This window comes from Ambystoma mexicanum, chromosome 13 (assembly GCF_040938575.1).
Source record: "Ambystoma mexicanum isolate Mex_15411 chromosome 13, UKY_AmexF1_1, whole genome shotgun sequence".
NCBI classification, from domain to species: Eukaryota; Metazoa; Chordata; class Amphibia; order Caudata; family Ambystomatidae; genus Ambystoma; species Ambystoma mexicanum.
Window position 1 is genome coordinate 126,678,072 of NC_090938.1, and position 23,630 is coordinate 126,701,701.

The 23,630-nt window shown below is 46.5% G+C and overlaps 1 protein-coding gene across 2 annotated transcripts in view; it reads right to left on the reverse strand.

The window, feature by feature from the left end:
• MAPK13 (mitogen-activated protein kinase 13) overlaps positions 1-23,630 on the reverse strand; it is a 308,674-nt gene that overhangs the window by 64,373 nt on the left and 220,671 nt on the right. For both annotated transcript variants that reach the window (XM_069633431.1, XM_069633432.1), the window contains exons 7-9: positions 21,532-21,646; positions 17,967-18,038; positions 17,266-17,345 (exon numbers count right to left, since the gene is read on the reverse strand). In XM_069633431.1, the coding sequence (XP_069489532.1) occupies positions 17,266-17,345; positions 17,967-18,038; positions 21,532-21,646 (267 nt within the window). The remainder of the gene's footprint in view (positions 1-17,265; positions 17,346-17,966; positions 18,039-21,531; positions 21,647-23,630) is intronic.

Below are 23,630 nucleotides of genomic sequence, written 5' to 3' on the forward strand. Positions count from 1 at the left end.
TGATGGCTCAGGCTCCCGAGTCCACACTGGTGGGAACTGGGCTGGGCAGTTAACTTTAATGAGTTCGAGTGGGCATTATTACAGGAGGGCTGGTGCCTGCTACACGTGCAATTGTCTTAGTGTCTGATTACAGCGTGGGGCGGGGGGAGGGCATCGCAACCCAGGCAGACTCTGCCTCCACTCCCAGGCTCAGCCTCGGGTGGGGAGAGGAGCACAGGATCCAGTGCCTGTCTGTGCCCATGGTGATGCATGCTGCTCATTGTGCACAGACAACTGCACAGCACATTGTGCGCATGCCGCACATGTATTAAAAGGAAGGTTATTCGGTAAACCGTTGCAAATAAAGTAACAGTAATTAAATACAAATGACAGTGATGATGGTTTTTATACCGTTACATGCCTATACTGAACTCCATGTAGCTGCTTTGCAAATGGCTTCGAGCGGGACGTTTACGATAAGAGCCAGAGTAGCTCCTGTACCCCTTGTGGAATGAGCTCTTGGTGTGAAAGGCAGCGTTTTGCTTGATAAAGAGTAGCAGAGCTGTATGCATCTTGGAGATGGCATTTTTGGAAATGTGGTCTCCTTTTCTGCCTGGTGCCAAGGAGACAAACAATTGGTCTGTTTTTCTGAGTGGTCTGGTCTTGTTTAGATAGTAAAGGACCGCCCTCCTTACATCTAGGATATGGAATTTCTTCCTAGCTGAGCTTGTGGGGTTCTGAAAGAAGGCCGCTAGCTCGATGGGTTGGTTTACGTGGAATTTTGAAATTAACTTGAAAACGTAGGGTGCGTTCTTAATACCAATTTGTCTTTGTGGATGACAAAGAAAGGGTCTTGCACTGATAATGCTTGAAGTTCACTGACTCTCCTTATGAAGGTGATAGGCACCAAGAAAGCCATTTTAAACATGAGGTGTTTAAGGCTCGACTTATGCATAGGCTCAAAGGGGGGGTTCCATGAGTTTTGCAAGTATTAAATTGAGGTCCCATTATGGCTGGCTTAGCCGACTCCTCAGGAGCGCAATACCTTCCCAGGCTGTGGACCCGATACCTTGGAGCCTTTAGAATTCTTTTTCAGTTTGAACAAACTGAAAACAATAGAAATGCTATAACATCCCTTAACTGAGATAATACTATATGTGATGTGTAGATCCCTTAAATCACTCCCTTCTAACTCCAGGGCTGAATTCCCTTCTCCCCTGTGTTTTATTATTGTGGAACTCTCCATCCTGCTTTTCTACAGGGGCACGTTGAGATGGAGAAACAATGGTAACTTGGGTTGCTGATGAACTCTATAGCTTTTTGCCTTGAAAGGTCTATTCTTTTAAGAATTAGTCTTTAGGTAAGTAAGCAGATGAAGATATTGTAATCTTTAAGGGCTTGAATTGATTCCTACGTTGGAGAGATCTAGGAATTTGGGAAAATAATTATGGCTGCAGAGTTACTAAGGATGAGAAATTGTTTTTAACGCAAGTTTGCCAATACAGAGTAACTGAAGCCTTCAAGGTGGAGCCCGGTAACAACTGTGAGGTGAAAACATGAAGAACCTTCAGGTACGTAAATGCTTATAAAATGTCTTCTCTGTTAAACTGTTAAATTCGTTTTTTATTTAAACACCTCTTCTGTTGTCTGCAGGTTTTCGGAAAGCTAAGGAAAAAAACCTTTGGAAGATGCTGCGACTGCGAGCAAATAAATGTTCTTAACTGAATAAAACAGCGTCAGAGATAACTTCTGTCGGTTAAGTCTCTTCTGTGAACCATGGTACTCTGTAGCTTTTCGCAAAACTAATGTCTATTATTTTCTTTTTCTCAGGTTCTGTGAGTAGAAACGCTGGTAGCGTTAACTGCGGTCAGCTCCCTCTGCAAATAAGAATAGAACCGTGCTGTTACTTGTAAATGGGTTTTGCGGCGGCCATCTTAAGTGTATGAAATTACTGTTGAACAACACGGAAGTCTATGGAAGTAGATGCTGTGAATGGGGTAAATGCCATATATGCCAGGCTAACGCCCACCCTTGACCTGCTGATTGCTATATTGTGCTCTGCCTATTCTGAATGCCTGAATGAGGACTATGCTCACTGATTGGGATCATGACACTGGCGATGGGTTTGATATAGGAGGGTGGAGTCTTTTTACTCCCTCCATGAATGCCTTAATGACAGGAATTTTCCACCATGATACTTTACTGTGAGAAGTGGTGTATGTGGATAGAGCCGCCAGGTGAACCTTGATAGAGTTAAAGACTAACCCTGAGTCTAATAAGTGGAGCAGGTAATGAAGAATGTGAGTTGGAGTACATTCCAACAGGTTTGTTTTGACTGGCATCAAATTATAAATCTTTTCCACTTGTCAACATAACAGTGTCTGGTGTTTGGTTTACATGCCTCCTTGAAGCTATCCATACACCTTTGAGGTAAATATGTCCAAACTCTGTGACAGGAGCCATGCTGCCAAGTTCAGCGAGGGAGGTTGACCAACTCATCCATAGGGCGTTCTCCCTTGGAGTTTGGTTAGGGAAACCTGGACGCGAAGTCTGGGCATTGCTCGTTTTCTCTTGTAGCGAACAAGTCTACCGTGGGGGGTGAGAAAATGTGATCTACGGCATTTTTGTCGAGTTGCCACTCGTGGTCTTCTGGTAGAGGATCTCTGCTTAGCGTGTCCGCTAGGGTGTGGAGTTCCCCTGGAACATGTTGGGAAGTCAGGAAAATCCCCTGTTTCAGTGCCCATTTCCATATGTTCTGTGCTAGCCTGGACACATTTGGAGAATGTGTGCCCCCCTGCTTGTTGATATAGAACATTGCAGTGGTGCTGTCTGTGAGAATTTGTACTGACTGATTTGTCAGGGGCGCTTTGAAGGCTTGGAGTGCTTTGAATATTGCTAGAAGTTCCAGCAAGTTGATGTGATGCTGTGATTTGAGTCCACAGACCATGTGCTGTGAGATGAAGGTGATGCCCCCCCCCACCCTGGGCCCCCTTACCGGAGATTGATGCATCTGTTGTAACTATCGCTTGCACCGCCTGGTCGTGGAAGGGTTTTCATTTCAACAGATTCCCTTTTGCTCACCAGCGTAGAGCTTGTACTAGTTATGACAAAACGACCACTAGATCATCCCACTGACCCCTTGCCTGAGACCATGTGGGACCAGGTAAGTGCAAGATGTCATAATGCCGAGCAAACGCATAGCTTTGTGTACGGTTATCTGGTGACCAGCTTGATACTTCAGTATGTGCAGCAGTATGTTTTGTATTCTTTCCTTTGATGGAAAGACTAAACCTTCCTCTGTTTTTATGATGGCTCCTAAGAACTGTTTGGTCTGGTTTGGTACAAGGTTTGACTTTTTCGTTGATCAAGTAACCCAACTGGAAAAGAAGGTTGATAGTTCTTTGGGTATTTTGCTTGCAAATTAGGGGTGTCTTCCCTGTGATCAGCCAGTTGTCCAAGTAAGGTTACATTGGGATTGCTTCCCTGCGCAGGTGCGCTGTCACCACCACCAGTACCTTGGTAGATACCCTTGGAGCGGATGCAATGCCGAAGGGTAGCACCTTTAATTGGTAGTGCTGGTTTGCTATCTTGAAATGCAAGAAAATTTCTGTGTGCTGGGAACATTGAAATATGAAAATAGGCATCTTTCATATCCAAGGCTGCCATGTAGTCCCCTCGCTTTAGCAGTGGGATTACTTCGTGTAGCGTTGTCATGCCGAATTTTTGGATTTGACATAGGTGTTTGCAGGGCGAAGATCTAATATAGGGTGCATGGTTACATCTTTTCTGGTCACAAAGTACGTTGAACGGATACCCTTGTTTACCTGGTTCGTCAGGACGATTTTAATGGCATCATTTAATAGCAGCACTTTCACCTCTTCCAGAAGTATGATCTGTTCTTCCTTTGTGGTGGTTCTTGTCTTGGAGGATGTTCGTTGGAGCAGCTCTATATAATAACCGTCTGCCACAGTTGAAAGCACCAACTTGTCTGAGGTGATTGCCTCTGATGCGTGGCAGAAGTGTGACACATCCTACTAGAGTGACATGGGATGGGACCTGAAGCGGTTAGTCATTGTTTTGGAGGGTGTATCCACCTCTGGAAGAGGAAGATCTTCCTCTGCTGCGAGATCTTCTCTGGCCTCTCTGAAAGCCTTGTGAGGATTGGCCTTGTGTTAAACCTCATGATGAATTCTGACCGCAGTTCTAGCCAGAGCCTCCCCTTGAGAATTTAGTCCTCTAAAGCGATGGAAATTATAGCCTCCCCTTTGACCTGAGGGTTTATTGGTTAGCTGGCCCAGTGACTTTATAGTGTCGTACTCTTCTTAAGCACTTTTGAGTGCATGCTCTACTGCCTTGCCGAACAGAACATTTGGTTCTATCGGCATGCTGAGAAGAGTCGCTTGTGTTTCTAGCTTAAAGCCTGACTGGCGTAGTCATGCCCGGCACTTGATAAGTGTGCCCTCAAGAAAAATTCTCTCTGCATCATCAGCTGCATCTAAATTATTTTTCAGAATGCAGTTAGAAACAGCTTGCCCTTCTGTCAAGGCGAGGGAGAGTTGGGATTTCAATGGCTCTGGGGCTGAGGCCATTATTGCAGCTATTTCGTCCCACTTGTGGCAGTTGTAGCTGGCCAGCAAGGTGGTGGTGTTGGCAATCCTCGCCCGATATGCTGCCGAGGTGGCTACTTTCCTACCAAAAGTGCCGATCATTTTTCTTTCCTTGTCGGGGGGGTGCCTCTGATGATGCGAGAGGTATTCCCACCCTTTTCCTCGTGGTGGTAACAACCAATGGGTCTGGTTTTAATTGACCCCTGATGTAGAGGGGGGTCTGTGGGGGCCGGTTGGAAATTTTTTTAAATGCAGGGGTTTGCTGTCCACGTTATGTTAGGGGTTACCAAAGAGGGTTGTATTTGTCTTTGCACAGATAGTAAGGGGATGAATTGGGTTGCTGCTTTGTTTCCTGATATGATTTCGATGACATCTCTGCTTGTGTTTCTTGGGTCTCTATTTGGAAGTGTTCAGTTGCCTTTAGGAGCAGGTCATTGAACTGGATCTGGTTATCTACCAGTGAGTCTGCCACCGGCAGGTCTGCATGGTCTGGTGATGGTATGACGTAAACTTCTTCCTCGTCATAACAACCTCCCCCATGTCCCATGTCCCCCTGTTCCTCTGAATCTGTATATGCTTCAGTCTCCTGGTAGCTTTGGTTGGGGACAGTGTTCAAGCTGGCCTGGGTCCTGCTGAGGGGTGGCTGCTTGTAGGGTGTCTGCTTGGGCCCCTTTGGTATGGGGGTTGCGACAGTGCTGCCCCACTAGCAGGTGGCGTGTTCTGGAGGTTTTCTAGAACTTGAGGGTGGCGGTCAAGAAAAGTGGGCCAGAGGACATGCGCCTCATGACCCTGTCTATTTCTTCAGCAGACCAATGAGATGAACTTGGGACCGTGGAAGGTGTGGGAGGTAGTTCAGGTGTATGCTGCCTCTTGTGACTCATAGCCTCCGATATTGTTCACTCCCTAGGGTAATAGTCTCCTTCTCCCTAGGGGATTTGTGGGTCTTCGATGTGTGGTGTTTCGAAGTCGGCCCCTTCAGAAGTGTGTCTGGGACATGTTTTATAACGGGATGAGACAATTTGGAGGACTGAGGGAATTTAGCCGATTTCGACACGTCGGTCGTTTGTCGCTTATCGGCGTGTGACCAAGCCGGCACTTCGTCGTTCGGTTTTCGGCGGTAGTTTTGGACACAGTGTCCGAATCAGACTTTTCTGTCAACTTCGGGGGCCTGTCGTGAGGCGAACACGATCGCGATTGCCCAGCGGACAGGGAACTGCTGGACCTTCCCATTGATGTCGTGTGTGGCCTTGTAGTCGGTGCGGACGTCGACTTATGGCCTTGGGTTGTGTGCTTAGCGTGGGAAAGCTTGTCTGTGCTGGAGCCGCCAGGTGTCATCCCCGTAACAGAGCCGCCAGCCTGTCTGGTGGGGTCGGGGGCTTGCACGTGGGAATCCGATAGTTAACTTTTGCCGTCGTTGTCACTGAAGACGCTGATTCTGCTGTCACTGGAGGCACCCTCCACGTCTATGGCGGCCTCGGCCTGCATGGCGTTGTGGGCCCAGCACTTCATTTTGCGGTCCTTCAAAGTTTTGGGCTTAACGAGCTTGCAAGCTTTGAAGTGGCCCTCGTTATGGTCTCTTGGGAGACAAAGGTTGCACACCTGGTGCAAGTCCTTCCAGGTTCCAGGGACATTTTCTATTGCACGTAGGACAACATTTAAAAGGTGCATTTTCCATTTCGAATGGGAAGGCAGCTTGGCAAATAAAATGGGAAGAAGTGGAAACTATGGATTCTATTAGTTTAACTAAGATATGTACCACCCCCCCACTCTCCCTACTGTGAGGGCCGAGGCCCAGAGCAGCATTCTGAGGCCGTGTGGAAGTTTGTCGAGGCAGGTTCTGCAGCCGACGAAGGTAGTCCTCTAAGCCGTCACCGAACTTGTTGTAGGGGAACGTCTAAGAAAGGACAGAAAGAGTAACTAATTCTAATTTTTGATAATAAATGGCGTTAGCCAGAAGGAACTCTGCTTTCAGTGTCCGACAATGATGGCGGAAGAAAACAATCTGAAGGACCTTGATGCGTCAAGGACCAGGGGTACAGTGGACGTCACATTAGGGATAGTATTACTGGCACGCTCTGTCGACGTCCCTTTTCGGGTTTCGAAAACAACAACTAGTACTCTACAGCTTCCACTAGATGTCAGCCTATGCATAGCATGTGATTTAAGCAGATTCCACAAGCCTCAGAAATATATAGGTATTGATTTATGTGAGGTATGCCCATCATCACAGTCCATTAATTTCTCCACAACCAACTAAAATCACATTACAAAGTGCAGAGAAATACGTGGAAATCTTACCAGCTAACAGAGTACCGGAGGGGACTACAGCCCAGGGACTGCATAGTGTGTCTGTGGTTGGATTTAGGAGGGGGCTGTAAGGAACTCATGGTGGCAACAGTAAGGAGAGACAAGTGATCACAGTTCAAGGGTGTTTATTAAACTGTAAATGCTGGGTGGAAAAACACCCAACCTAAATCTCAAATGGGAGCTTCTGGCCCCAGCGAGGGGAGAAGGCAGCGGAGACAACCAGTGGTAAGCAGTAACCAAGAGCCGATGACAAATCCCCAGAAACAGAAGGCATGGCCCTCAAGGATGTGCTAAAAGAGTGCCTCAGCGAGCTGGAGGGAAGAATGACATCTACCTTTTAGGACTAGTTTGCTTCTCTCAGGGAATAACTGCGCAGTACCCTAAAGGAAAGGTAAAAGAACCGGGCGACAGAGTGGCTACAACGGAGCAGGGCCTGGCGGAAGTGTCGAAGGACACCAGACAGAATAGCAAGCTCCTGGAACAGCTAGAAAGGATGTCCCAAAACTTGGAGCTACAAGCAGAGGACCTAGAAAACCAATCAAGGCGATCCAACATCAGAATAAAAGGACTTAGCAAGTCGGTAAGTGAAGCAGATCTAAAGGGAGTAGTGCAACAATGCATTGGAGCCCTGCTATTAGATAAAGCACCTGAGGAGGTGGGGAAATCAATCGAACCCACAGAGTGGGTCCTACAAGAGCAGAAGCTGGAGCCAGACAGAGTTGTTCTTGTGGCTCTAACATCTTACGGGAAAAAAAAGAGAGCATATGAAGAGCAGCAAGGACTCAATCAGATTTCACTATAAATGGTTCGGGGGGGGGGTCCAACTATATCAGGACCTGGCACTGTCGATGCTCCAGAAGCGCAGGGACATGGGCCCAGTCACAAGGATGCTCAAGACTAAACAAATCCCCTACAAACGGACATTCCCCTTTGGTTTATTGTTCACCCTGGAAGGCACACAACATAGAATCACGACGTGTGAGGAGGGCATGACATAGCTACACTTTGAGGAGGAAGGAGTAGGAAGGAGCGGAACCAGAGCCGCGCACAGGAGGACGATCCCCCACCTAGCGGAACGAGACAATGGGACTGGCGTAAGGTGCAGGGGAAAGCAGGTGAGCATGCCTAAAGGGGCAGAGGCCATGAAAGGGTTCAGGGTCAAGACATTAAACCCCGGTCAGGGAGACTGGAGGACCATGAGAGGGCAGCGGCCGCCATGGGCAAGAAGGGGGGGATGGGTAAGAGAGGAAGGGCGGCAAAATAAAGCAGGCCCGGGTGGAGGAGAGGAGTGGGGAGAGATCTTGGCTCATGGGGGTGGGGTTTTGGAGGACCTCAGGGCAAGGAGTAACCTAGGTATAAACACAAATCGGGGCGCAGGGGTGTTCGTCCCTGCTGGGTTGTCTTAAACCCCCCCCAATGCAGACCTAGAGACAGAAGAGGAGGGGGGTTGGGGAAGAGGAAGGTTGCAGGGAAGGGGGTCTCACTGCACCAGGGAAGATGGAGACTCAACAACTCAAGGAGGGAGAAAGGGGCACATGGGGAATCCACCATAATAGAAGATGGCACTTAGGATCCCAGTCACACAATGTGCGGGGCTCAATAATCCAGTGAAGCGCATGAAAGTTGAAATGTAGATTAGGCAAGGCCAAGCCGACATAAAGAGACGCGATAGAACCACAGTTTGATTCAGACAATTCACAAATCCACCAGGCCAATGATCAGGGGAAGACAGCTGGGATGCTAATAGCGTTAAAGGACTCATTTAAAGTGCAGATATTTCGATCCGAAGAATACACACAGGGGAGTTGCATATTCCTACAGTTCCGAATGGGCTCCAGAATGATGATCCTGGCAACTGTCTATGCACCAAATGTGGGACAGGAGGAATTTCTGAGAAATGCAGTTGCCAAGCTAGAATAATTTGTGGTTGGGCGATCATTTTAAGGGGGGGATTTTAACAAAGGGTGGGACATGGCGAAGGACAAAAGCACAGGGCCTAGACAGAGTGCCCCAGTCCCCACCAAGGCGCTACAGAACGGTTTCGCAGGCCTACCCCTTAGGGATGTATAGCATGTTAAAAGAGGAGATGAGAAGGGTTTACCTGCTTCTCCCACGTTCATTTAACCCTATCCAGAATAGACTATGTGTGGGTCTCATCCAACATAGTGGGAATGATTGAGAACATAGAACTCGGGACGATAGCGATTTCGGACCACACGCCCACGATGGTGACCTTGGGAGGGTGGGCGCCGTGCACAGGTTTATGGTCATGGACCTTTCCACCAAGATATTTTACAAGATTCACTAATGGCGGAATAATTAGGTAATAAAATAGACGAGTACTTTGAGATAAACGCCCAACAGGAGATCTCACAAGAAAGCTTCTGGGATCCCTTTAAGGCGGTAATGCGGGGGGATCTTATTACACTCGGGGCCCAGAAAGCGAACCAGAGAGAGGCAATGGAAAAGGGGCTTGAGACCCGGGATTTGTGCGACAATGCAGGCCATGGTTGGGTCTACTGGGATAAACCACAGGGCACAGTACAAAAGACTAAAAGAATTAAGAACACAATTAGACATAGTGCAAACATGGAGGGCAGAGCAAACTATACTAGGGATGAAACCGAGGTACTATAGTCAAGCCAATAAAGTGGATAGGCTATTAGCTAGACAGTTAAGATAGAAGGAAGCCAATCAAATCATTGAGCACATAGGACGCATGGATGGGACGACTGTTACGGAGGCTATAACAGGGACGTTTGTAGAATTCTATAGCACCCTGTATACATTAGATAGCCGAGACATAGGATTGGTCAATCAATATATCCGAGAAGCTCCCTTCGTTAGGATATCACATATAGATAGGGAACATCTTGAGGAAGATATTAGGGAGGAAGAGGTTGAGCCAGAAATTAAGGCCCTGCGAAAAAATTAAGCCCCGTGCCCAGATGGATACATGGCAAGTTTCTATAAGAAATATAGCCCCAAACTCACAGCCATTTTTTAATTCAATGGGGCAGAAGGAAAGCGTGACAACGATGGTGGAAGCAAAAGTCGTGGTCTTCAAGAGACCGAACAAGGACCCAACTATGTGCAGGTCGTATCGGTCCATCGCTCTATTGAATATAGATGCAAACCTATACACTGGCATCCTCGCGGCGAGACTAAACTCTGTACTGCAGACCCGAATTGGGTCAGACCAGTCGGGTTTCATTAAGGTGCAACAGGCTTGGGACAACACAAGGCTGTTAATACACTTGGTAGAAAAGGTTGCGATACAACGGATCTCTGCAGCGCTGATCACCATCAATGCCGAGAAGGCCTTCGAACGGGTAGAATGGCCGTTCCCATTTACAACTATGGAACACATGGGGCTTGGTCCCAAATTTCTTTGTATGCTTAAGGCAAATTACAAATACCCTTGATGCACCTCTCCATCAATGCTCTAATATCCCTGAGCAGTAGCATCACAAAGAACACCAGAAAAGGGTGCCCCCTCTTCCTGCTCTTATACGCAATATATTTAGAACCCCTACTTGCTCCGATTTAATCATCCAGGGCATACCATTCGGAGAAGAGGCTCAGAAAATAGCAGCATTCGCTGACGACATAATGCTAACCCTAACACATGTAGAAACTTTGATACCAGCCTTAATTAGGGGACTTGTCAAGGTGGAGCAAGTGGCAGGTCTTAAAATTAACATGTCCAAATCAGAATTGCTTGGCCTTGGGCTCTCAGAGGCACAATGGGCAGAACTTTTTAGATACTTCCCATTTGCGGTCGCAGTTGATAGTATAACGCACTTTGGGGTGAACATAGCTAATTTGATATCAAGGTATACAGAGAACTATCCAGCCCCATTAGTCCAGGTCAAGGTGGATTTGCGGAAATGGTCTCCCTTGCTTATCCCGTGGCTGGGTAGGATAGCCACGATAAAGATGTTCAAACTTCCCAGGGTGCTGTATTATTTTCAAGCGCCATCCATCAAGGTCCTGCGGCTCTTTTTCAAAGACCTTTGTAGGATGGTGTTGCGCTTCATTTGGCAAAATAAACAAACAACCTAGGGTGACCCTAGAAACATTCACAGCGCCCAAACATAAGGCGAGGGTGGGTAGGCCTCCCGAACTTCTATAAATACTACGAAGCGGCCCAATTGAGGTTAATTAGGGAATGGCTATCGGGGGACAACAAAAACATGGGCAAGAATGGACAGGCCCACAGCAGGCACACAATTAGAAGGGATCTTATGGCTACATAGACGGGATAGACCCCAGAATATGCATGTTAGCCAAAACCTGACAGTGACATGTGATATCTGGGATCACTTGAACGATCAGTGTGTATATCTTCACGCCCCTCCCCCTTCACACCGCTGTTTGGAAACCCCAAATTCACCCCAGGGATGGAGCGGGCTCCTTCAACCAGTGGCACAAGGTGGGATGCACAAAAGTCAGATATAATGACAGGTGAAGACATAAGATCTTTTGAAGATTGCAAGAATAAACAATTAGGACTGACTGAGAAAGCTAGAATGGGGTATTTCCAAGTGTGACACAGGAAATGAAGGGGCGGCCTCCAGGGAAAGGACACTGTTTGAAAGATTTATCACCATCATACAGGGGACAAGCAAATGGTTTCAAAGCTATACACGATCCTAATGGATATGGCAACAAATAAATCATGGGGGTACATGAAGTGGGAAGTAACCGTGGGGGGGGAGATCCTGAGAGACCACTGGGAAAATCTGTGGGGAAATATACAAACTAACCAGATCTATATAGCTCAAGGAGACCTGGTATAAGATTATGGCTCAATGGCACTATACCCTGAAAAGATTGAATGGGATGTACCCCAAAGTCTCGCAGGAGTGTTGAGGGGGTGCTCAGAAGAGGAGACTGGAGACATACTTGGTTGGATTGCCCAGGGTTGAGGGGATTCTGGAATGAGGTGGGGCCACCCAAATATAGTCAATGATCCCTTGCCCATCGTCCATCACCCCCCAAGGAATGGCTGTGTGCCTTGTTTGATCTGGCATTTGCGCTGCCCTCTAAGCCTCACAAGAAAGCTTTCAGGGTAATGCTCATAGCGGCACGGACAGTTTTGGCCAAATGGTGGAAACAGAAAGAACGCCCCCCCCCCCATCTCTGGTAGAATGGCTTCATAAGCTATGGGGGGGGGGATACTGGCAATGGACAGGACTAGGTGCTGGCTCTGGAATCCCTCAAGGGGGACCATATGCAACAATGGTGTCCACAGAACATACGCATACAAGACATAATATGAAAGACGACAGCCGCCTTGGGGGAGGTAAGGACTTATTAACTCTAAAAGTAGGAAAGGTGTGGTGGGGGTAGTGGGGTGGAAAGAGTGGGAGTGGGGGTTGGGTGTGTTCGTTATCAATAAAATGCCAATGAAAATATGCAATGTAAAGACAAATTATATAATGCACAGTGCTCTGGACCCAGGCATGCAGGCTTATTGGGCACTATGTTGCACAAAACACGCTCATCCCCCACAATTTACATACAAAACACGTGCAATACCAAACTTTAAACATTTAAATAAGTTAAGCAACTGTGTACATCATAAATTCGAGCAATCATGTGATCGTGCTTTAGAAATGGTGTTCCAGTTGGTGCTAATCCAGGCGCCATTTTGAAGTTACTATTACTCCGTTTAGCATTGTGTGAATTATTTAGATAGATTTGTGCATCCCTTTCGGGTCTATCCGGGGGTAGAATACCCACCCTATACAAAGAGGATATGTCGGAGACTACGAGACTATAGCAATTATAATGAAAGCCTGGAAAAATGAAAAATTCATTTCGGGAGAGTGTGATCTTCATAAATATTAGTATGCATCGCTAGTGCATTTATAGGTGTGGATGACTCCCTCGAGGATTCCTGTAAGGCAAATATTTTAGGCCACTGCCACTCGTGTCTAAAGCCCAAGTGGGCTAACACCGGTCTAATGTATTCAGACCTATTAACCCTTCCACCCTAGTGGATCGAGTAAACAGATTGCCCTCAGTTGAATCAAGTTAGATAAATCCTATGTCGGAATGTTTACAATCCATGTGGATCACATATGTGAGAAACGAGAAGGTGTCTCACCCGCTAGTCCCGGGGATCTCTCTCTCTAAGGTGGCCAGGGCACAGCCATTGCTTCTGGATCCAGACCCTGGGGTGGACCAGTGCAGGAGGATCACCTGGGTGAGGGGTCTTTGGGGAGTGGGACACCGGATGGCGAGATGCGGTATCCCTCCCCCTGCAACACCTTTACCCCATCCTACCAGGTAGGGTACGTAGGAACTTCCCCCTCCCCTTTCCCTTCACAAACACTTCCACACCGACAGCCTGCTCTGGGAGAAGAACAAGTTACTCTTTTATCTGGTAACGTTCTTTCGATGGGATGGTCCGATGACGTATTCCATATCTATGACAGTAATCACTGCAGCACAGCTGTGGTGATTACTGTCATAGATATGGAATATGTCGGAGGACCCAATCCTCTCGAAAACAGACTCGTACCTGACATGTTCCGCTACTAGGGTCAGGTGAAGTCAGGCAATTACTGACAATCACTCACAACCCGACTTTTATTAAACTTCCCCACACGGATAAAAGACGGAGCAAGAGAGCACACTGAGCGAGGCAAAGCACACGAAGGAACAGCAGTTTTGAGTCTGCAGCTGAATAAGCAGAGAAAGACAGGAAAGTAAGAAGGGTTTGCAAGGAGGGGAAATACCCTTGACCTTTTCAACAAGAAACCGTTACTTTCCAAAAACATTTGAATCACAAGGCATAAATTCAGGAAACCAGACTGAAGACTCCTGCATTGTGTGTCGGAGATCCCGAAGGCCCTCCCGCGTAACCAACCAAGGTGGGAAGGAGTGACATCCACTGGGGTATCGGCCTTGGCTCCAAGAACAAAGAAACAGAGATCAACACAGCTGGTGAGACCGATGCAAGACTCTGTTTTGAAGTCGTTACAAGCGGCAACAAGGTATAATGAGCGCTTGCACGAACATCATTAAACGCGTGTGATGAAAGACGCGAGTAAAGCTAAACTGCTGATGAATGTTTGAACTTGAGAAGGAAAGATGATACCGTTAAGAGTGGTCCGGCACTGTGAATGTGCTCAATCGAAAGTCTCTAAGGTATCCCGCCAAGAGAAACGAAAGCCAAAAGATTGATGAGAATTTATACAGTGAATCGAAGTGGTCCTGCAACGGTTTAAGCAAAACCCTTCGCACATTCGAAAGTCTGATTTTGATACCAAGAGGATCTGAGCCCGAACTAGGGAGATCCATGGTCCGAGCCCGAATGAGGGAGACCAAGAGTAAACATAGTGGTACAAAGGGGTCCAAGCCTGAAGGAGGGACGCCCATGATAAATACTGGAGGTGAGAACTTGTGCATGTGAAGATTCTAATAGAAATGGAACTTTGATATTTGTTATCACAAGCTCTCTGCAGTAAAAGACTGTTATTGGAAAGGAGACGTTTGTAGAAGGTCCTGATGTCTATGCTTGAAGCCAGAGTTTGTGCAAAGCTCGAACGTGCCGCCTTGCCCTGTGAAGAAAACGTGGGGAAGGGAAGCCAACTGCTCAACCGTCCTGACATATTTCTTGAACACTTATTTGTTGCATGCATTCTTGACCCACACCCTTTTGTATTTAGAAGTAAAGATTGGCAATAGGTTCATTAGTGTAGGCCCTTTTATTTTGACAGAGACTCGACTAAGACTGCATTATTATTATTTGATGGCCGTAGCTTGCTCCCATCCTTAGATTTCAGTTAGAAGGGCATTCAATCAACCCATTAAAGTTCAATAAACACCCTTGAACTGAGATCACTTCGTTGTATTCATAGATACAGATCTCAGACAAGATTTGCGGTGCGACTTGCGACAGCCTGCAGTCTCTTACTCCACCCCAAAACAGTACCATTCAAACAAAGCCTACTTTCCAGACTCTAGCCAAAGCCTGCAACAAGGTGGCCCATACATGGCCGTTTCCATCGTGTAACGAGGAGGCCAGCCAAAACAAAAGTGAATCTAAAAAAAAAAACAGGGCGTTAAAAAAAAAAAAAAAAACACAGTCAGCTATTGTGAACAAAAGGCTGCCCTGCAGTAACAAATGTAAGGTGGAGACAGGGGTGCACTGGAGAAGTGTCAAAGGTACCACTGCCACCAGCCTCTCCGGGTTTCACTACGTATGTGAAAAATACCCATACAGTCAAAATAAACAGGTAAACCCGGTTGTCCAGCAGTGCTCTCTGTAAGGAAGGTGGTACTACCACACGTTTGAGTTAAATGGGAACAGGGTCCCCCTGCACTAGTAGTCTTAAAGACTTAACAGTGCTTTCAAAGCAAAATAATTTAGGAAATGTAGCGAGATTAAGGGACCTCATTCTCAACAATCAGTTCAGGATCTCATAACAGTCAGCAGCTACGCTGTGGATCTCAAAGTAGTGAATGGAAAGCTGCAAAATGAAACCACTTTCTTAACAATTAGCATAGTAAACCAGGACACATGCAGCAGACGTAAAGGTGGAGAAGATTATTTTCCCAGTTTCATTGATGGAGGTAAACGCAGATACTGAGGCTGGTAAGACTTTTTGGGCATTTTATAAAGCACTTCATAAAGAGACATGTTATTCTCCATGCATGCAGATTTATCACTTGGTAATCACACTTCATCCAACAACATCTCTTTTAGAAGCTAACAGTCTGATCGCACCCATCACAGAAGCCATGTTTAGATAAACTATAGCAAAGATGCCACTAGATAAATCTGAAGGCCCGGATGTGTTTGGGACAGAGGTATACTAAAATTCCTCTATGGCCCAAAGACTCTCGGTTCCATGCAACTAAATCCTAGCAGGCAATCCTGCACCAGAGCCATTTAACAAGGAAGCAATTATTTTATTTCAGAAACCAGCTAGAGACTTGAACAACTGTGGTTCTTGCTGCCCAGTGACACTGCTGAACGCAGACAATAAAATCTACATGAAGATCCTAGCAGATATGCCGATTAGTAAAAGTAGCCAGATTGGAAACGATTAGACCAGATTTACCAATTGGCTTCACTCTTTTTAATCAAAGCGGGGGGGGGGGGGTTGAGTTGGAGGGCGGTGGGGGCAGGCTGAATACACCACACCACAGCTTGCCATTCCGCTTTTAGGTGCAATCATTAGCCCATATGAACTGGGGGTTTCTTTGGTACATTCTAGAAAATTGGGGTTCCTGCCAAATTCACGGGTTCTCTACTAGCCCTTGAGGAAAAAGGGTCAGGACTTGAGGCCTGCATCTTACGAGGAATAAAATCACCACTTCTAACCCTGTCTGGGAACCTCGCAGAAGATGATCTGCGGAAGAAAGAAAGTCGGAGCCACACAGAGTGGTGCCGTTGGAGCAGCAACAGGGCTTTCGTTGTTTTCAGCCAGCTGAGCATAGTCAGCAAACAAAGACAGTGATCCCTGAAGAATTGACCAGCAAGCCCAGCTATAGCCAGAGGGACCTCCTTAATATGTGCAAATGAATAAACAGAGGCAGAGTGAACTGAGAATTTTCATAGAACAGCCAAGGTTTCTGGTTTGGTTAAAGCGCAGCAGACCATGCCACTGGAGATCAAAACCCCAGAAGCAGCAACAACTATGCCAGGAAGCCAGAAAAGTGCAGTGCTCACTTCCAGGGATTATCATGTAGCAGAGGTGAGCCTTAGGAGTTGGGGAGATATTAACATGCCTACAACCCAATCTATCTAGCTGTACCGTCTGGATCAAGAAGTGCCAAACTTGGTTCTTTCTAGTTGTCACAGGCAGACCATCACCATTAGGTTTCCCCAGGTCCAAATGATGGACCAGAGCTTCCGCCATCATCCTGGGGTTTCTGGATCAATTCCCAGCAGTTGAAAAAGGTCTTGGTGCAGAGTATCTGCCTTTAAACCAAACCAGAGGATACAGTGTGACCCTAAACACCAATCATATGCTCATGCACCTTCTAAACAAGATGGCCCGACAATCATTTCTTTTGGTGGAATACTTGGAGCCATTTTTAATTGGTCAATACAGCAAGTAGAATAACATTTCACATCTACATAACCTAATACCTCCCAGCCAAACCACATGGTTCAGGATTAATATCATCACCTCATCAAGTGTTTATCAATCTGCATTGTAATTCAGAGACATGCCGAAGAAAGCAGTTACAGGGCTCTCTCCCAAACAGTTTCTTTAGAGAGAGGTATTGGCAAAAAACACAAATTAAAATAAAGTTCCAACTTCCCTTCAAACATGTTGCTCCTCAAATTCCCAACCCTGTTAGAACAGCTCTCACTCCCCTAATCAAAATCTCCACCTGATCTTACCGCTTGATCTTCCAGTTTCTGTACAAAATCTGCTCCAGGAACGCCGGTTACCTTCAGGATCTGTGTCAACTGGTCCAGATCTGATGTGCAGTGTTAAGGTCAGTGCATGACAAACTATCACGTTCTTGTCATATCTCCCTTAACTTTTCACCCACAAGGACACCTCCTCTATCGTAATCGTCCATCCCACTTCAACTTGGATTCTCTGTAGTCTCCTGGCCTCTCAAGTTTTGTCACTAAATCTGTGTCAGGGTGTCATGCATCTCACGGACTGGTTCATGGCATCCACTGCAGCGTGCATCATTGGGCCACATTACAATGCTTAGTGTGTGGCTGGTGCACCCAAGCCTGTTGCTCATACACCGAAATGGAAAACCTGCCACGTGTGACTCCAGTGTATCCACCCTCCCCTATAAACAAAATGTTCCCTCCAGCCCAAATCCTGCAAACATTTGCTTATTCACTCACCCCACACTCCACATGTGTAAGGCATTCTCTGGTCCTTATACCTCCCTCTTCTAAAAGACAATCAACTAACATACGCTCCCACTGAAGATGGTCTTAATACTGCACCAGTGTCCATCTGCCAGTCCTGCTTATTCCACAACTTGCTTGCAATCGTCTATCTTACCATGTAGAATTTGCTCCTCTGGTCCTTAATTGTAATTTGTAGGTAGTGACCCTAGTGCTGCAAAGGATACAATCTTTACCCTTAAAGAGATTCCTCCCAGTTAACATCTCAGCCATAATGCAGCCAACAGACCAGATATCCACTGTAGAAAGGGAGATAAAAAGAAGAGAGGGAGGGAGGGTGCTGGTTTACATATTAAAAGGTTAACCGACAGATCTATTGAAGACCTAAATGTGGGCAGAGATCAAGCTGCAAATTACCTTGCGACACAGACACACAATCCAAGTCAGAATATCACGGATAGGATGCTGGAGATTTAGACAAATGGATCAAATGCAGGCAGATTCCTAGAGACAGCCCACTACAGTTTGGGAGTACATTTTAGTAAGTTGGAGAAGGGTGGGGTCATGGGCCAAGTCTCTATAGTAAGAGTAACAGGAATGAGTTCCACTTGGAAGGGACAGTTTGAGGAGGGCCTCAGGGAAGAATAATACATTCTGTGGGTTTGTGGGCCTTATACTATGGATGCAAAGAGTACCGTTGGTAGAAAAAGAGAATGAACCCCACAATGCATTACAGAAAAAGGGGCACAGAAGGAAATGAAGAGAAGAGAAAGGAGCTACACTAGGACTAAATTCATTGCACCAAACCTACGTAGTAACCGGCACAGAGATTCCCGTAAAACATGAAAGTGAAGAGCTTTGCCAGGAATTTGAGGATGTAGAGTTGTATTACACATGCCAGGGTTCTCATTGGAATGGAATTTGGAGTATCCCTTAGATGAACCGGAGAGGTATTTGCGGTCACTAAGGAATTTTAGGGGTGAATGGAGTGTAATTGGAGACCCTGACGAGCAAGTGGGTGAAACTGGAGAAATACAGGTAGATGGTGTTTTCAGCAGCTAACAAGGTGCGTGGGGAGTGCCACAGGATGATAGGAGTCACAACAGGAAATAGAGGGGCACCTCTGACAAACAGAGGGGTTGCATTGGGAAAGAGTGGTGAAGTTTCCCACTGTAAGAACATAAGTTCCTCTGTTGCCAAAGGCAGGAGCAGTCCCATTAGGGAATGGAGAGCTGCCACTGTTAAATGGCAGGATAATGAATGCCATTGTGAAACAAAAGGGCAAAAAGGGGCCAACAGTGAGCCAGTGTGGTTAAAGGTCCCACAAAGAGAACAGAGGGGCACCACTATGTGCTGGTAGACCGAGGTGTGGGGTGCTGGGGTCACACTTTAAAAATACACAAACTTTGAAGAGATGAGGGTTCCAAAATAAGGGAGTCGGTGAGATTGGGGAATGGACTCTATCCCAGTAGAATCCTGACCCATTCCCCATCCTCACCCCTAATTGGGATCCTTCACCCATTCAAACTCTTTGTGCATTTTTAAAGTGACACCCCATTGTGCATTTTTAAAGTGACACCCCCGGTCTACCAGCACTAGTGGAATACTGCCCAACTCCCCATCCTCGCCCCCTCTGTCCTCCCGAAATTGGGATTCCTCCCTCAAGGTGCCTTGTGTTAAGATGGATTTCAAAACTCTGGCCTGGTGGACAGAGTTTAGGAGGCCACCCTAGTTATAGTAAACAGGGGAAACTCTGGGAGCTCAGCCAAACCAATCAAGGTAGCATGGAGAGTGGTCAAGGCTTGGTCTTAGGAGAGGTGGGCGGGGTCAGGGGTCCACACAAGGAGCAATCAAGGATTACACTTAGACAGCAAGTATAAAGATACCATATGTATTATTGCCCAAGGACAACATTATAAAAATGACTTAGAAAAGGTAATCACACAATACTAATAATATAAAACATATACAGCCACTGTTAGTCATAGAACAAAAAATTCACCCCTTCAATACATGAAAGGGAAGGGAAGTAATTCATTTTAAAACACCAACAGTCCACAGGAATAGTAACCCTAAATTAAAGTCGAATCCTAAGTTGTTTGAGGCCTTCTGCCTAACAGTTAAAAGTTCCCAATAGTTTTAGGAGTTGGGGAAGTTTTCCTGTGGATACGAAGATAGGTGTCCAAAAGGTTTAATGTCGAGTAAAATGCTTTTGTAGCTTTTGCAACAAGTGTTGACAAAGCTAAAGTATGGTAAAGTTCTTCACAAACATTTAACAGGTGGAGATGGGGCACCGGTAAGTATCATTACTACTCACCACCTGTACTCTGATTTTTTCTCCCAGACTTAGCAGGTCGCATGGGGGTCACTGAGGTAGGTTTTCTCCCGAGTTCCGGACGCAGAGCCCAGGAGCTGCGGGTGCAAGAAAAGTTCTGGTTGGGTCCATAAGCAGAATGTAACCCTTTCCAGAGGATGAATGCAGCAGGCACCAATGTCGGACCCTTCTGAATGCTCTTCCAGACGAGGAAAACCCAGGTCCAGTGAAGGACACTGATGGACAGCAGAAAAAGCCTTTTATCACGGGACCCATTAATGTTTCGACTGCAACGTTTCGCAGGAAGTCTACTTGCAGGACAAGCTGAAGACCCCTGAAGTTCAGAGACAACCAGGAACGGCGAGGCTTCTAACGCGGTTGCCCAAACTGGGAATTGGACAGTCCACTGGATGTCCCAGGGACACTTCCGAAGACTCCAAAGTACAGGGCCATGAGAGGATGTCTAGACTAGTTGTTCCCACTGGTCCAAAGGGTCAAAGCACCAGTAAGTGTCTAAGATTAGTATCCAGACAGGGCTTGTTGGGAACAGCAGCAACTGTTGGTCATCAGGACTCTTCGAGACGGTCCACGGGCCTTCCTTCATATGAACAGCAACACAGGATACTTGGCTCCTCTTCAGATCTCTCAAGAAAGGCTGCAGTACTCATCCTAAAGTCCAGGTGAGCACAGAAACTCAGCCCAACCAATGGAAGATCTGCCCCACATGCACACCCAAGCAGTGGTCCAACCAGGGACAACTGTGGGCAAACTCATGCATACGCACTAGAAACACTGAACGTAGTTTGTGGATTGGGACCAGCAGTCTTCCAACTGGCTTCCAACACATGACCTGCACTAGCCTGTGAAAAGCAAGCCTTTCCTGGGCATGTGCATGACCATAAAAGGAAATTCCTGACCTGGCAAGGCAGGAAGAAGGCCAAATAATAAAATGGCCAAAGAACAAGCGAAGTATCGTGTGGCATGGCCATGTTAGGCGACTAGCCACACTTGGTAGCCAAACACGGTAAACGCGAGAGAGCCAACTAAAAATACAGTAATAATTGTACAAGTGCAACTGCTGCCACCAGCTTGTCTTCAGGCACATTTAAAATTAACCAGGAATCCTTTGACTGTAGGTCTAGGGTGGTACAAAATTATCCCCATTCCACTGCATTGTACAATGAATTGTGCAATATTAAAAGGTTACTCAAACTAGATCACATGTAAAAAGAAAAAGGCAAACAGTTTCCCAGTGCTAACAGTCTGAAGGACTAGTCGGTTTCCCCATAACAAATGAGCACAAGGCCAGTGGAGTGAAGCTGAAGGCTACAGTTCACTGTAAAAAGTCAGGACAAGAAGGACAACGTGTAATAACAAAAGCAAAATGTTTTGGGGTCCATAGAATATGGAGGAAATGTTGCTCGAGAAAAAACCTTCCTAACCCCTTATGCAACCCAGTCTCACCCAGTATTGCTCACCAGTCTGGTTGTAATGCATCCAGTTGAGAATAACTTCAGGGGCTCGGTACCACCTCGTCACCACATATCCAGTCATCTCAGCAACAGCATGCCGGGCCAGACCAAAATCCAGGATCTGAAGTGGAAGAATGCAACAGTACATTTATTCATTTATTGGCATTTTTAAACAAGAAACCATTACCCCTTCCACCTTTCCCTTCCCGCTTTCCCTCACCACCGCCGCATCCAAGAGCTGCTCCCACTTATCATGCATATGATACAATGGAATTTTCATTTTTTTTCCGTATGATTAAAAGTCATTTACGCAAAGTCCAAAATTCGAATGTTCTGCAGCCTCATTTGGATCCGATCCTCATCTCTCAAATATTGCAACAATACTCCTCAATCGGTTCCAAATTGTTGGATGTCTCCTTGGATTGTGTAGGTAACCCATTCCATAGCCAAAATGTGCCTCCAATTCCGGGCCAACACCAATAAGGCTGCCAAGTTCAGAACCATACATGCTTTGAAATTCCTCCTGGTGCCTTATCCTTTGACCAAAGGCCCAAAGGGCATTCCTCAATCCCCAAGGGTGTATCTGCCCCTACTACCTCCTACATTGCTGCATGCTTGACCCCAATACGCTTTCAAGGCCGAACAAGACCACCAAGTCTATTTTATCATCAATGTTAATTAACGCTATTGGACGGTAAGACCTGCACTGCGTCGGGTCTTTACCCGGTTTTGGGAATTTCACCAATTTAGCCTGATACATAGATGCTGTAATGTGAGAAGTTCTATCAAAGGAATTATATAAATCACGTTAAATACGGGCCGAAAACTTTCTGGTATTTCTTGTAAAAAATAGCTGTAAAGCCATTAGGACCCGGCGCCTTATTTAGGGGGAGCTTACCGATGGCTAGATTGACTTCCTCCTCCATGATATCTTTCTCTAGTTCTTCCTTGTTCTCTTTTGGGAGAGTTACATCTGCCAAATAAGAAGATTGCGATTCGCCTCCTGGCTTCTCCGAGGAATATAGAGCTCCATAAAAGCATTCAAAACATCCAATAATTCCCTCCCTCCGTATAAGCCACTTCCTCCCCTTCCCCCATTTTCAAGATCGTTTGGCCTACCCCACTTTCTCAATTGTCGTGCTAATCTCCCCGGGCTGTTCCCCTTGACATAATAGTGTTTGATTCTAAGAAGGGCCCTCTGTTTTATTAGCCCTTAATATCTCGAGTTGCCTACAAACTACTCTAAATGCTTTCAACCTTTCCCTCGTTGGCTACCCATTTTCAGGATAATATCTAAGTTGAGCCAGTTTTACACATGCAATCACCCTCCCCCGCTCCCATTACCAGTTTGAAGCCGTCCCACAATATACCCAGGGAGGTATCCTCCATCACATTCTCTCTAAAATAGCTTTGAATGTTCTCCGCTATCTTAGCTGAGGAAAAAATATTGGTCGGAATCCATTCTGCTAATACCCACTGCAATAAGCCCTTCCGCCTGAATGTCATCTCCAAAATTGCCCCCAACGGGGCATTATCAAATAGCGCGATCACTGCCGCCCCGTCCCCCATCCCAAGGGTACTTCACAGACTCATCCCACCAGTCGGGAGGAAACCCCAACATAATCGATACGCGATTTGGATCGATGAACATGTGAATAAAATGTGAATCGCGCTTCTTTACCCTTATAGGCACACCACACATCTACCAACCACAAAGGTTTGAATTTTTCTTTACGTTGTTGTGAAGCAGAGCCCCGACGCCCATACCCTACACCGCTTCTATCCATCACTGAATCCCAAGCTATATTAAAATCCCCTTTTAAAAGAACATATCCCTCAAGGAAGGTTTCTAGTGTCGCCCTGAGAAAATCATCCTGTCCGGAATAAGGGGTGTGAGAAACCTGCGGGTGTCTCACTAATTGGTCCCAGGTGATCTGTGATCCAGGTGGCCAGAAAACAGCTATTGCTGTTGGATCCAGTTCCTGGGGGTGGACCAGTGAGGGAGGATCACCTGTATGGGGGTCCTCGGAAAGTGGGGCGACGTGGTATCCCCTTCCTTGTGACACCTTTTCCCCATTCTACCTAGTAGGATACATCGAAACTTT